At 36.3% G+C, this 14,619-nt stretch overlaps 1 protein-coding gene across 4 annotated transcripts in view; it reads left to right on the top strand.

The window, feature by feature from the left end:
- TTC33 (tetratricopeptide repeat domain 33) overlaps positions 1–6,436 on the top strand; it is a 42,658-nt gene extending 36,222 nt beyond the window's left edge. For all 4 annotated transcript variants that reach the window (XM_039244283.1, XM_039244282.1, XM_039244285.1 and 1 more), the window contains exon 5: positions 3,657–6,436. In XM_039244283.1, the coding sequence (XP_039100214.1) occupies positions 3,657–4,010 (354 nt within the window). In that variant the 3' untranslated portion in view covers positions 4,011–6,436. The remainder of the gene's footprint in view (positions 1–3,656) is intronic.
- Positions 6,437–14,619: the final 8,183 nt, after the last annotated feature.

Genomic DNA, 14,619 nt, shown 5'->3' with positions numbered 1-14,619 from the left:
TAGTACTGCCACGTTTCATTTGTCCTTAATTAAGATGTTTCAAGGCTTTGTTTGCCTTTTACAGTTAGAGAGAAAGCAATAAATAAAAAATTAAAAGTAGTTTCTTTGAAGGCTAAGGAAATTAACTGGTAAACCCTGAATTTAACTTTACTAACAGTGGCATTAGTAGATTATGGATAACTTAGATTTTTCTGGTACTCTTATAAATATTGTTTCTATTTACCAAAAACAGGTGTTTGTCAAATTCTCAGAAATGACACATAAGAAATTTTGATGAGAGAATAACTCATATTTAAGTCAAGTAACTTGAAATGAGATTCACTGTGATGGAAACCAGTTTAACTGAAGTCCATTTTCCTTTTTTTTTTTTTTTTTAATCTGAAGAATTATGCCAGAGTTGGAGAAAAGAAATTCATGGATTGTATTTTGTTTTCTAATAGGTTAACAGGAAAACAAACAAAGCTTATTGCATAATAATTTCCCCCCATTTCTCCTTTATTTAAAAACTTACAAAACGTTATCACTTTTGCTTTTAAGTGTCTATGGTAATGTGAAAAAATCCCTAGGATGTAATATTTAGCAAAGACTGCCCAATAGAGAAAGAAAATATTGCGGGTGACACAATAGAAATACTTTTGATCAGTGAGTAAAAGTAAAATTGTTTAATATTTTAAGTTGTTCTGAATAAGGGAACCAGTTGTTCAACTCTTATTTTTTCCCCTGTTGATGTGGTTCTGTCAGATAAAATTGTGAAATTCCTAGAGGGATTAAAAGTATTATTTTTTCCCCTCAGTTAATGTAATTTTTTAGAACTCTACTTGGAAATACCTGATTTTGTAATTTTTATGTAAACTTAAGAGATTCTTTTGAAAGACTGGCATGGTAAGAAAAAAATGACTATACTTAAGATGTCATAAAGGAAGGCTCATTATGAAAAATATATTGAAAACATGCTAGAAACTTTAACATTTAACCATTCTTTCTCTATACGTATATATTTGGACAAAAACACAAGAAAATACATAGATAAATAGATCAGGTAGTGAATTAAAAGTCAGTAGTTGGGGATAACCCCAGGAGTAATTATTTAGGTTTTTGTGTAGAGTTGGGTGTTGGAAGTTAATAATCACTAAGTTCTTCACCTGCGACTAATGTTACACTATATGTTAACTGATTGGAATTTAAATAACTTGAAACTAAAAAACAAAACAAAAAGAGTTGGTTGTTGGAAAATGATTATAGGCTTAGTTCTTCATTTTCTAATTGAGGTGTAAAATTAACTTATTAATTGAGATCTTTTTAAAAATATTTTAAATGTTTTTATTTATTTACTTTTGAGAGAGAGTGGGTGAGCGAGCAGGGGAGGGGCAGAGAAAGAGGGAGACACAGAATCAGAGAGAGGGAGAGAGAGAGCAAGCGAGTAGAGGAGGGGCAGAGAGAGAGAGGGAGACACAGAATCTGAAGCAGGCTGCAGGCTCTGAACTGTCAGCACAGAACCTGACATGGGGCTCAAACCCATGAATATTGAGACCATGACCTGAGCCAAAGTTGGACGCTTAACTGACTGAGCCACCCAGGTGTCCCATCTTTCTTTCTATCTTTTTGTTTTTTAATGCAGGCATTTATCTCTATAAAATTTCTTCTTAGTTCTACTTTTACTGTATCCCATAAATTTTAGTATGTTATATTTTCATTCTTACTGGTCTCAAGATGTTTTCTCATTTCCTTTTTGATTTCTTTGACCCATTGGTTGTTCAGTATTGTTTTGTATAGAGTCTACTTGTTCGTGAATTTCCTAGTTTTTCTTCTGTTGATTTCTAGTTCTGTTGTCATCAGAAAGAGGGGCTCCTGGGTGGCTTAGTTGGTGAAGCATCTGACTCTTGATTTTGGCTCAGGTCATGATCTGAGGGTTGTGAGATTAAGCCCTGAGTCGGGCTCTAAACTGAGCATGAAGCCTGCTTAAGATTCTCTCCCTCTTTCTCTGCCCCTCCCCTACTTGCTCTCCTGCACTCACTCTCTCTCTCTAAAAAAAAGGAAAGGTGACATACTTGGTATGATCTTAGTCACCTTAAATTTGTTAAGACTTGTTTTGTGGCCTAACATGTGATGCTATCCACTTATCATGTGATCTCTCCTGGAAAATGTTGTTTGTACTTGAGAACAGTGTGTACTCTGGTGCTCTTGGGTGGAATGTTTTATATATGTCTCTTCAGTCCCTTTGATCTATAGTGTTGTTCAGGCCTTCTATTCCATTATTGATCTTCTGTCTGGATGCTGTATCCATTACTGAAAGTTGGGTATTGCAGTCTCCTGCTATTACTTTATTGCTGTTTCTCCCTTCAATTCTGTCAGTGTTTATATATTTAGGTGTTGTGATGTTAAGATGTATATATATTTATAATTGTTATATCTTTTGGGTGAATTGACCCCTTTATCATTCATTAATATCCTTTATCTCTTGTGACACTTAATGCATGTTAGCATTATGAGGAGCTAAGCTCTTGGCTTCAAAGGTAGGCATTCTTGACAGGTTCCTGATCATGGTTTAGTCAAGAAATCCCTAAATTCTTTTTTTTTTTTTTTTTTTTTTTACAAATAGTTTATTGTCAAATTAGTTTCTACATAACACTCAATGCTCATCCCCACAAGTGTCCTCCTCCATGCCCATCCCTCCTCTCCCCGACATCCATCAGTCCTCAGTTTTTGTCAGCATTCAAGAGTCTCTCATGGTTTGCCTCTCTCCCTTTCCCCCACCATTTCCGCCCTTCTTCTCCCCCTTGTTCCTCCGTCAAGTTCCTCCTAATCCTCCTATACGTGCAAACATATGATATTTGTCCTTCTCTGCCTGACTTATTTCGCTCAGCATAACACCCTCAAGGTCCATCCATGTTGCTACACATGGCCAGATTTCATTGTTTCTCATTGCCATGTAGTATTCCATGGTATGGATAAACCACATCTTCTTGATCCATTCATTTCTTGATGGACACTTAGGCTCTTTCCATGTTTTAGCTATTGTGGAGAGTGCTGCTATGAACATTGGGGTACACGTGCTCCTATGCCTCAGCATTTCTGTATCCCTTGGGTAAATTCCTAGCGGTGCTATTGCTGGGTCATAGGGGAGTTCTATTGTTAGTTTCCTGAGGAACCTCCACACTGTTTTCCAGAGGGGCTGTACCAGTTTACATTCCCACCAGCAGTGTAGGAGGGTGCCCGTTTTTCCACATCCTCGCCAGCATCTAGAGTTCTCTGATTTGCTCATTTTAGCCACTCTGACTGGCGTGAGGTGGTATCTCAGTGTGGTTTTGAGGGAAATCCCTAAATTCTTATATCATGCTGGTCTGTAGAAGCTGAACAATGCATTTGCCCTATCTTAAACCATATCATTAATTGTACTTTAATGGACTTTAACTCCTCAGCAGTGTGTCAGTCACTTTATTTCACACTTCGTGAACTTTTCTTTTTTTCATCATAATCATCATCCAGTGTTAAGGGAACGGTCCTAATTTCTATCCTTGCATTCTAATAGTTTTTTTAAAAAGATATATTTATATTAAAAAAGATATAGATGTAAATATTGTGGATTATATTAAATCCACTCATTTTTTTAAAATGAAGCAACCAAAAAGCTCTGATTCTTTTTTTATCTCCCCTAGGCAATTCGAAGTTTTCAGGTAGCCCTTCACATCTATCCAATGAACCCCGAAATATGGAAAGAAGACCTTTCTTGGGCAAGAACTCTCCAGGAGCAGCAGAAGGTAGCACAGAAGATTAAGAAGTGTGACGCGTCAGTGGAAGTGACCCCTTTCTCACCAAAGTCAATCCCTGACTATGACTTTGAAAGTGATGAGATTGTTGCTGTTTGTGCGGCAATTGCCGAGAAACAGAAGACGGTGTCTGCAAATAAAACAATGGTTATCGTTTCGGCCTCTGGGACTGTAGAGACAGTCACTGAGAAGGAAGATGGTGCCAAACCACCAGATGGCTCTGTTTTTATCAAGGCCCGATAGAGTAGCAGGAACCTTTTGATTCTGTTTTTTTGATTGCCACTTAAGGTTTGAGGCATAGGGACACTTACTGTGGAGAAACAGATCAAAAGTCCTGTTTGTAAAACAAGTTTTGCAGAAGAGGCATATAAAACCTAAATGGTAGAATTATCGTATAGTGTCTGGGCTGTGCTTCGATAAGGTACGATTTAAATTTCTTAAGATTAGAGTTGTGAGTACAGTGGGTTTTTATTAACAAACTTAATTTAATCCAACAATATAAGTGAATGCATTTTAAAGACACAACTTGAAAAGTGAATTCTCTAATAGTGAATAACTTGATGGCCAGTGTTATTAAAATGTTGACTCGTTGGCTTTTATTTCATGATAAAGGAAGTCGGTGATTTCTTTCCCTCCTAGAAATATACTCCTGTTACTATTCACTCTTATGTTTTTCTGGTTGTGTTAGAGGAAGTCTCTCAAAGCGCAAATATTTTTTGACATTTATTTTGATTCAAAGTTGTTATTTGGTTGTATATGGAATCTTTGGAAGTTTGGCTGCAAATGCATGCAAATGTGTATATTCTAAACATTTTCTGGACTTTTTCTTCATTCTGATTTGTGGTTATATTTTGACTTAAAAATTATAACAATGGTAGTTGCCTCCTTCAGTGTTAGATCTGTGAAATACTGATCAGTGTCACAGTGATGGTTTTATTGTTTTAGTTGTGAAAGTAGATAGAGTACTCCTTACCACAAGTGAGTCATGTTTGAGATGTGCATTTTTGAAAAACAAATGACTTTTATAGATGTGTCATGTCAGATTGTACTGCTGCATTGTCCCAGTCAAGAGCAGTATTTTCTTTTCCTAATTTTTAAAAGCTTAAAAACTCTGAAGACAAACTTGTCTTTCGCTTATAACTTTCCAGCTGACGGTTTGGATGTCTTCTTCTAGATAGCTTTTTTGAAACTACTCGATTAAATTACAGTTTTAAATAGCTAAATTATATCATTCTAAAAAAAATAGGGCTGTTAAAGAGTGTCAGTGAGTAGATAGCTTGGGCATGACATACATAGAAACTGAAACATGACTATGGTACAATCCCTAGTAGAGGAGGATATATTTAAAGAACTATTTCATTGAAAGGCCATAGTCACATTCACAAATCAATACTGTCATTGCTAATGTGAGTTACTATTTTTATACTGCATATATTATAGAACAGTTATATAGAACTACTGGGTACTGTTACTTCTGACACTCAGGAAGCTATTATTGCTGTAAAATTAATTATTTCCTTGTTAGAGATGAAAGTAAGCTGTTTTATTTTAAGGAATCTTACCTTAACCTGTTGGAGCATGTAAGTAATGGTCTGCATTTTTCTGAGATGATTTAGAAAATTTTTCCTTTAGTGGAATGCTTTTGTTTTTTTAGAGTGTTATAGTTTCCCCCAGAGTTATATCAGAAAGTTAGCTGTGCTTAGAGAGGTTAGTTTTAGAGTAATCCAGAAAAAACCCAAATGTTGGTTACATTTTATTTTGTTTAATAAAGGATATTCTTACAGGGTAGATACTTGAGTATCTACAGAAGTGAGCATTCACCCTTTGGTATGTGGTTTTGAGTAGTGGGTTTTTGTTTATTGTGTAATTTGTGAATAAATAGTTTTTTCTGCACTTTAAAGAGTTGTCTGTGTTAGCTTTTGAAAAAATTTGATTTATTTAATTACTTTCTTATGTGAAAATAAAATATGTAAAGCACCTGTGTGATATCTTGCATAGGAAGTACTCAGTAAATGTTAGCTATTTCTATGAAGAACTTGAATTAGTATGGACATATTTAACTTCAGTTTCTTCTGATTTTAGGAAGGAGGAGGACTTTGTAATCTTTATCAGAAAGTGAGAAGTCGCTACTTTTGATATTATAGGACAGATGGTTATCAGTTGTGATTGTTTTTGGCATAAAATCTATGCCTCAACCCCAACAGAGGCAAGTCCCAGGATGGAGGGCATGTAGCCACTAAATTCTGTTAACAGAACCTGTTTTTTTTTTCTGTATTATATTGGTAGGCCAGATTAGTCTCTTCCTTACTCATATAGAAGACATAAGGTGGTCTAGACATAAGGTGGAGGAGAAAAAGGAACAGTGAATTATGGAGAGGGAAGGCAGCTCATTTATCCATCTCAGCTAATACTCTTCAATGCGTGAGGAGAAAAATGCATATGTTGTTTTATAAAAATGTGAATATTGATATACAGACATTTGCTAAACCTGTTAACTGCAATAACATACTTTTGAGTCTGAAAGAAAAAATAGTTGATGTTCGTGATAGTGATATAATTAAAGATGTTTAATATATCTTCTGAAATAACACTGAACACTATATTGAACATAATTTATATTATTCTTGTTTGCAGATTGTATGGTGTAGATACTCATTAGTCATAACACACACACACATCCAGATCATGCCTGATAATTTGAGAATCCATATATATATTCTCTAGACGACAATTTTAGATTATAGAGTATTTATCCTAATTGTGCTAACAAATACACAAACGTTGAAAAATCATGCAAGGTATAAATCACAGAACCCAAATCTGTAATTGGGACCTAGGTACAAAATATTATGGTAGTAGTCTTAGTATAAAGACTTTTAAATTGATGTTATTTGGTAAAAGTATAATGAAGACTTAAAAAGCTTTGTCTGAGAAAGCTAGAGTTTTCCTGATTATTACTGACCAGTGTAGCCTCTTCAGTTTGAATTATGCTTTATGTAATGATGTCAAAAGCATGTCACTACCTTTCCCAGCAGTAAGAAAATTGTGTGTGTGTGTGTGTGTCTGTGTAGAGGCTTTTTCACAAAGCCTGAAATTATATATATATATCTTAGAAACCTTTCTAAATTGATTTTAGACCAGCCATTCTGAGGTTTGATTTTATGACGTCTGTGTATCTAAGTGAGCTGTGAGTTGACACAAGAACCATGGTTCCAGAATTATCTTGAAGTCAATGGGTATATTAAATGTGTTTTTTTCTGAGAGATTTTTATTAAGCCTGTGGCGTATACTTTGTAACCGATGACATTTTAGGATGGAGAAAGTAAGTTTTTTTTTTAAACCAATAATAAAATACAGAAATTTGTAAGTGATTTACTCATTACCAAAATAAATTAAAATGAAATGTGTCACTTTAGTCACTTGCAATTAAACATGCCCCCTTGAAGGGAAGGGGTAGCCTTGGGTAGGCTTGATGGCCGTGTACCATGAATTGTGCCTTTGTGTGTATTGTATGTGAACTTGCTTTGTGTGCCTAGGTGGAAGACAAGTTGAGAAATGTTGATCTGCCCTTTGTGGGGAAGTCACAGGGTAGAGATAGCTTCCTTTCACAGTACTTCTTTGGACATCCATTAAGGAAGCAAGTGCCCCCTTCCCTCATCCCTCTCGCCTCCCTGGGAAAGAGAGTTTGGGATAAAGAACTGGACATGCAAACCTGTCTCCCCTTTTTTTGGGATTTGTCACGCTTGCGGAGTCTATATTGTATTCTCTTGCCAGATATGTGGCAAACATTTCAGTACAGGCTCTCTGCTCTGTGGTGTTGTAAGATTGTCCGTGCCTTGGTGAGAAGGTCTGTCTGACTCTGGGTTAGGTAGTAGGTGGCCATTTCTGGCACAAACCTAAATTACATCCTTTAACTTAGATCTTTCAGCAATTAATCGGACATACTGAGTCTCTATTTGCCTGACTTGGTCTCTTAGGTGGCTCAGAAGACAGGAGGGGACAAGGGGTGTTATTTTATAATTTACTCAAACTACAACAAAAAGAGAAATTTTATATTTCATTTTTTTAGAAATATATTTTTTAGTCTTTTTAAAAAAGTTTATTTATTTTTAGAGAGGAAGAGCAATCAGGGGAGGGGTAGAGAGGGAGAGAGAGAATCCCAAGCAGGTTCTGTGCTGTCAGCAAGGAGCCTGACATGGGGTTTGATCCCATGAATTGTGAGATCATGACCTGAGTCAAAACCAAGAGTTGGACACTTACCCGACTGAGCCACCTGAGCCACCCAGGCACCCTGTGAAAATTACATTTCAAAGTAAGCATGAGAAAATTAAAAACTAAATTGGGTTTTTTTTTCTAATTTTATATATATTTTTAAATCATAGATATTCTATATTATTAGAATGTTAATTATAAGGTAATGTTAATTACAAGATAATATGTAAACATTTTCGGGATATTTAAAAAATCAACTCACTTAGAATTGTGGTAGACCACAATAGAGTCGATTTAAAAAATGTTTGTTTTCTGTTTATTTTTGAGAGAGAAAGACAGGGTATGGGGAGGGGGGGTGGAGTGGAGGAGGGGAAAGGCAGAGAGGGAGACACAGAATCCAAAGCAGGCTGCAGGCTCTGAGCTGTCAGCACAGAGCCTGATGTGGGGCTTGAACTCACGAACCGTGAGATCATGACCTGAGCCCAAGTCAGACACTTAACTGACTGAGCCGCCCCCTTGACTCAATTTAATTGGAAGGAAAGAATGTAAAATAAATCAGATTCTCTGCCTACCATGTCAACTTTATTAAAAGTGTAATTTACATATAATAAAAGGTACCCTATGTTATAAATCCACAGTTTGAGGAGTTTTTAAATTTTTCATTTATTTTTATTATTTGTTGAAAGAGAGAGAGAGAGAATCCCAAGCAAGCTCCATGTTGTCAGTGTGGAACCTGCTGTGGGGCTCTGTCCCACAAACCATGAGATCATGACCTGACCTGAAATCAAGAGTCACTGAACCACCTGAGCCACCCAGGCACCCCTGCAGTTCGCGGAGTTTTAACAAATGTGAACAACCACAGAATCCCCAGTACCATCAAGAGGTAGAATATTTCTGTCACTCAAAAAGTTCTCTGATGTTCATTGGCAGTCCATTCCTCTCCACCCCAACAACCAGTACTGTTCAACTACTCTGCTTTCTGTGACTGTAAATTAGATTTTACTTTCATAGAATTTCAAATAAGTCCTACAATATTTAACTCTGTCTGACACTTCTTGTTCAGCATACTTTTGAAGTCCATGTTGGGATTCATCTATGCTTTTGTGTATATTGGCAATATGTTTTATTTTTACTGCTGAGTATTATTCTGTTGTATGGATACACCACAATTTGTAGCTATTCATGTATGTTGATGGACATCTAGGTTGTTGATAAACATCTAAGTTGTGGTCTCTTATGAATAAAGCTGCTATGTACATACATTGCAGGTCTGTGTGTGGATATGTGTTTTCATTTCTCCGGGTTAAATACCTGGAGGTAGGATTGTTGCGTCTTATGGTAAGTGTATGTGTAGCTTTACAGGAAACTGAAACTTTTCCCAACTATTTGCGCCATTTTGCATTCTGACAAGCAGTGTATTTACAAGGTGTCAGTTGCTCTGTTTCCCTGTCAGTGCTTGATATTGTCATTGTTTTTCATTTTAACTAGTGGATGTATATATAGTATATCTCTCTTTTTTTTGGTAACTTTTAATTTTAGAGAAAGAGAACATGAGGGGGGGGGGGAGGCAGAGGGAGAATCCTAAGCAAGCTCCATGCTCAGCGCAGAGCCCAACATAGGGTTCATTCCCACCACCCTGGGATCATGACCTGTGCTGAAATGAAGGGTTGGATGCTCAACCAACTGAGGCACCCAGGCTCCCCTCATTGTGGTTTTCTTATGCACTTTCCTGACAATGTTAAATGTTTCTTCATATGCTTATTTGACATTTGCATATCTTCTTTTGGGAAGTGCCTATTCAAATATTTTGCCAGTTTTTTATTTGGGTTATCTAATTACTGAGTTGTAAGAATTTCTTCTATATTCTGAATAAGAACTCTTTATGAGATCTTCATATTGTGAACATTTTGTCCCCATCTGTGGTTTGCCTTTGGTTTTCTTTTTTCTTTTTTTAAAGTTTGTTTATTTTGAGAGAGAGAATGCAAGTGGGAGAGGGGCAGAGAGAGAGAATCCCAAGCAGGCTCTGCACTGATAGTTCAGCTGTTAGCCAGGCTCAGTGTGGGGCTCAGTCTCACAAACTGTGAGATCATGACCTGAGCCAAGATCAGTAGTCGAACACTTAACCCCTCTGAGCCACCGGGTGCTCTGCCCTTTTATTTTCTTAATGATACTTTTCGAAGAGCAGAATTTTAAATTTTTGATGACACACACACATATATATATTTATGGTTTTGCTTTTTGTGTGCTGAGAAATCTGTGCTTACTCCAAGATCAGAAAGATGTTCTATATTTTCTGTTAGAAGTTTTCTAGTTTTAGCTTTCATAGTTAAGTCTGTGATCCATTTGGAGTTAATTTTTATATGTTGTTTGAGGTAAAAGTTGAGGATCATTTTTTGATGTCCCTTACTCAAACACTGTTGAAAAACTGTTCTTCCCCTTTAAAATACCTTGGCATCTTGAAAATCCATTCATTATGTCTTTGTGGGTCTGAGTTCTGTATTCTGTTACACTGATTCATATGTTTATTCTTCTACTAATTCCACACTGTCTTGATTACTGTGACTTAAAAATTGTAGTCTTAAAAATCAGTGTGATTTTTCCAATTTTATCCTTCCTCACCCACCATAATTATTCAGCTGTTCTAGTTTCCTTTCTCTTCTATACACATTTTTTTAAATTTTTAAAAATTTTATTTATTTTCTTTTTGTCTTTTCATACACATTTCAGAATCAGCTTGTCTATAAGTCTGCTAGGATTTTGTTTGGAATGCATTGGATCTATAAATCAATTTGGAAAGAATTACTATTCCTATCTTTGAATTCATGATGGTGGCATAATTGTCATTCCTTTAGATCTTTAATTTCTCTTAATGATGTTTTATGGCTTTCTGTGAATAGGTCTTGGCCTTGTTTTCCCCTAAGTCATATTTTTGATGCTATTACAAGGAGTGTTTAAAAAATTTTTATTTTCTAATTTGATGTTATTACATAGATACACAGTCGGTTTTTTGTATATTGTCCTTGTAGCCTACCACGTTGATACTGCATTTATTAATTGAATTAGCTTTTTTTGTACATTTCTTACAATATTGTACCTATATTATCATGTTTCGGTGAATAAAAACAGTTTTTCTTCTTCCTTTTCAAACTATATGCCTTTTATTTCCATCTGTCATATTGCAATGGCTAGAACCAGTATTAAATAGAAGCTGTGAGAAAGGACGTTCTTGCTTCACTTACAATCTTTTGGTCTTTCACCATCAAGTATGATGGCACCTGTAGTTTTTGTTTTTGTTTTTAACGCCCTTCATTCAATGGAGGAAGTTTCTGGGTAAGTAAATTTTGTTAAATGTATTTTCTGCCTATATCAGATGATCTTATAATTTTTCTTTTTATCCTGTTAATATGATGAATTACATTTAGTTTTCAAATGGCAAATCAACAGCATTTCTGGGTTAAACCTTATTTATTCATGCTGGATTATCCATTTTAGATCTTTTTTGGTAACATTTTATTAAGGGTTTTTATATCTATGTTCATGAAGAATATTGGTCTGTAGTTTTCTTGTAGTTCTTAAATCAGGATAATGCTGACCTCAGTTTTTTTAAAAGTTTAATATTTCTACCTACTCTTGTCTCAAAATGTTTCTGTAGACTTGGTATTTCTTTCAATAGTGTTTAATAAAAGTAACAAGTGAAGTCACCTAGGCTTTGTGTTTTATTTGGGGGAGGGTTTTAAATTATAAGTGCAGGGGCGCCTGGGTGACTCAGTCGTTTGAGCATCCAACTTTGGCTTAGGTCTTGACCTCACAGTCCGTGGTTTCGAGTCTCACATCGGGCTTAGTGCTGACAGCTCAGGGCTTGGAGCCTGCTTCGGATTCTGTGTCTCCCTCTCTCTTTCTATGTCCTTCCCCCACTCATGCTTGCTCGCTCTCTCTCTCTCTCTTTCTGTCTCTCTTAAAAATAATAAACATTTAAAAAGTTAAATAAATTGTAAGTGCAGCTTTACAATAGCATTGTAGGTCTTGTCAATTATGTCACATTGAGTGATAGCATGGTCTGATTAAATCATGATCTGAGAAAAGTCCATTCATTGCATCTGTTGATATGTCTCTTAATCTTTTTTTTTTAATGTTTATTTATTTTGAGAGAGAGAGAGGGCACTTGTGGTGGAGGGGCAGAGAGAGAGAGTAAGGAGAGAGAATCCCAAGTAGGCTGTCAGTGCAGAGCCCAATGAGGGGCTGGATGCCACAGACCTGAGATCATGACCTGAGCCAAAATCAAAGAGTTGGACACAACAGACTGAGCCACCCAGGTGCCCCTCTTAATCTTTTATACTATCCCTTCCTTTTGTTTTTTTTTGTTTTTTTTTTTTGCAATTTATTTTTCAAGGAACTGAATTCTTTGTTCTTTAGAATATTTCCCAGATTTTATGTTTTGTTTATTGCATCCACCTAATGTCACTAATGTACCTTTATATTTACATTTCCTGTAAATTGATGAGGCTCATTAAATTCTTTGGCAACAATACAGCAGAGGTGTCTTTCGGTGTTTAGACGAGAAATATAATATTTCTGGCTATTATAATATTACTGATATAACATATCAGTAGCCATTGACGATCATTGCCTAGATCTATTATTTTATTAGCCTCTATAAAATGTTAGTCTTTACATGCTGAAAAAAAACTCTAAAAAAAGAAACACCTCCCATTATCAACTATTTTGTGACCATGGGAAACAATTTATGTAGTAAGGGAAGTTTGTGTGTGGAGTCTTTGTTCCTTTCCATTTATTTAACACTTCTCAGCTAAGAGGTTGGTCCCCTACCATCCTTCACAGGTGACTAGTGAGGTTTTTCATCTTGGTTTGGTGTCATTATGAAGTCCTGCACTGAGACATATTTGATATGTTTCAATCCCAATATAAGTATTATTTATATTGATAGTATGTACATCTGAACTTCAGAAAATAATGCCAAATTTATTTTTTCAAAATGGTTATATCAGTTTTATACCCCAGCAACAGTATGGGAGTTTCAAAAGCATACTTGGTGTTTTCAGACTCTAAAATTGTTACAGATATGATTGCTGTATATCATTGTTGTGGAGCGTCTTGACTGGGTGGAGGCTTTTGGTATGGGCATTGAAATAATTCACCAAGAGCTGAACAGAAGGGAAGTTTATTGAATGTACTGCAAGTGGGCAGGAAAGCAAAGGAGAGACTCTCTGCCACGTGGTGGTGGTGAGGGGCTGTAGTTACATGGCAGAGTGAGGGACTATGGGGGACGTATGGAATTTCCCCTTTTTGGTAATCATAGGAAATGTGCATGGTTGTAAGTAGCCCTTTGATCAGTCAGGGGCTTAATGAGTCTGTGTCAGGTTGGTGGTTGCTCTGAGCCCTTTTGGTTTGCTCAGGTTTCCATTGCTCAAGCCTGTTGCCTAAAAGCAGCCTCTTCAGTTGTAATTTCATCGCTTATTCATTTTTAGAAATCTGTGACATGAACCTGATTTCCTATAGATGAATACGATTTAACTCTCTTGCATTTCCCCAATGTATTTATTTACTACTTCTGACACCATTCCCAATAAAGCTATTATTTTGGTTTCACTCTATATTCATTATTTAATAGGACTGTGTAATTATTACACATATTTAATCTCACCTAGTATATTATTATTTTACTTTTTTGTACTTCTCTTTGTTTCTCCTGAAGTCAATAATTGCCTTTTTATTGTTAGTCTTTAGCTTTCCATGTATATATTACTAACTTTTCCCTTGACTGTCTAATAGAAATGTAATACTACTCTCAATATTGTCAAATGTTAAATAATCTGTCAAAAATTTTTTAAACCTTAGAGACATTTTACAGTCCCCTCTCCTGCCTCAGTCTGGTTGCACGTCTGCTCAGCCTGCTACACAGCTGTTGTCTTGAGCTCTTTCACTATTTATTCTTCCTGGAGTTCTCTTTGCTTCTCCTTTGCACTGAGTCTTGCTTCATCCATTTCCAAAAAGAAATATTGACCTAATTGTTCAGATTTTAGTGGGTGGGCTTGCCATGGTGAAAAGTTTTTAGGACACGAATGTTTGGCGTACTCTTCTGTTCTCTTCTATGGCGTGGAATGGGGTGGATGATCTGGACAGGTAAAGATAGGGGAATGAATGGTAGAGATATTGATATTGATGTAAGGATAAGAGGCCCACCTATCTTTCTCTTTTCTTTTTTTCCAAAGTGCCTCCAGCCCGCAGCTAACTCCCCAGGTATAGCCCAGGACAGCTCCATGCTAAGCAATAGGGTGACACCTTCTTTGCTAGGAGTCTCTTTTTCTCTGGTTCCAGTTCTTGTGTATCTGGAGAGCAATCCTGACATCGTACTCTTAGCGTCTCAGACTCAGAACTGGTGGTGGTGGGAAGGGCACGTGGTGTGGAAAGCAGGGGAAGGAAGCACACCATCCGAAACTATTACGGGTACAGGTTCACTGCTAGCCAAAAGTAGAGCTTTCCTGTTGGACCTTTTATAAGTTGAAATGGTGTAAAGTGAAGAGGCAATTACCATTAATTTATCAGGAAAAAAATTTGAGCTTTCTCGAACCCTAAAAATAACCTCTCTTAGACTTTCTTGATACCTTAGGATACATCTTGC

Source organism: Hyaena hyaena, unplaced genomic scaffold (genome assembly GCF_003009895.1).
Source record: "Hyaena hyaena isolate Hyena2069 unplaced genomic scaffold, ASM300989v1 scaffold_236, whole genome shotgun sequence".
Classification (NCBI taxonomy): Eukaryota; Metazoa; Chordata; class Mammalia; order Carnivora; family Hyaenidae; genus Hyaena; species Hyaena hyaena.
Note: the sequence above shows the minus strand (reverse complement) of the source record. Positions and strands in the feature narration are given on the sequence as shown.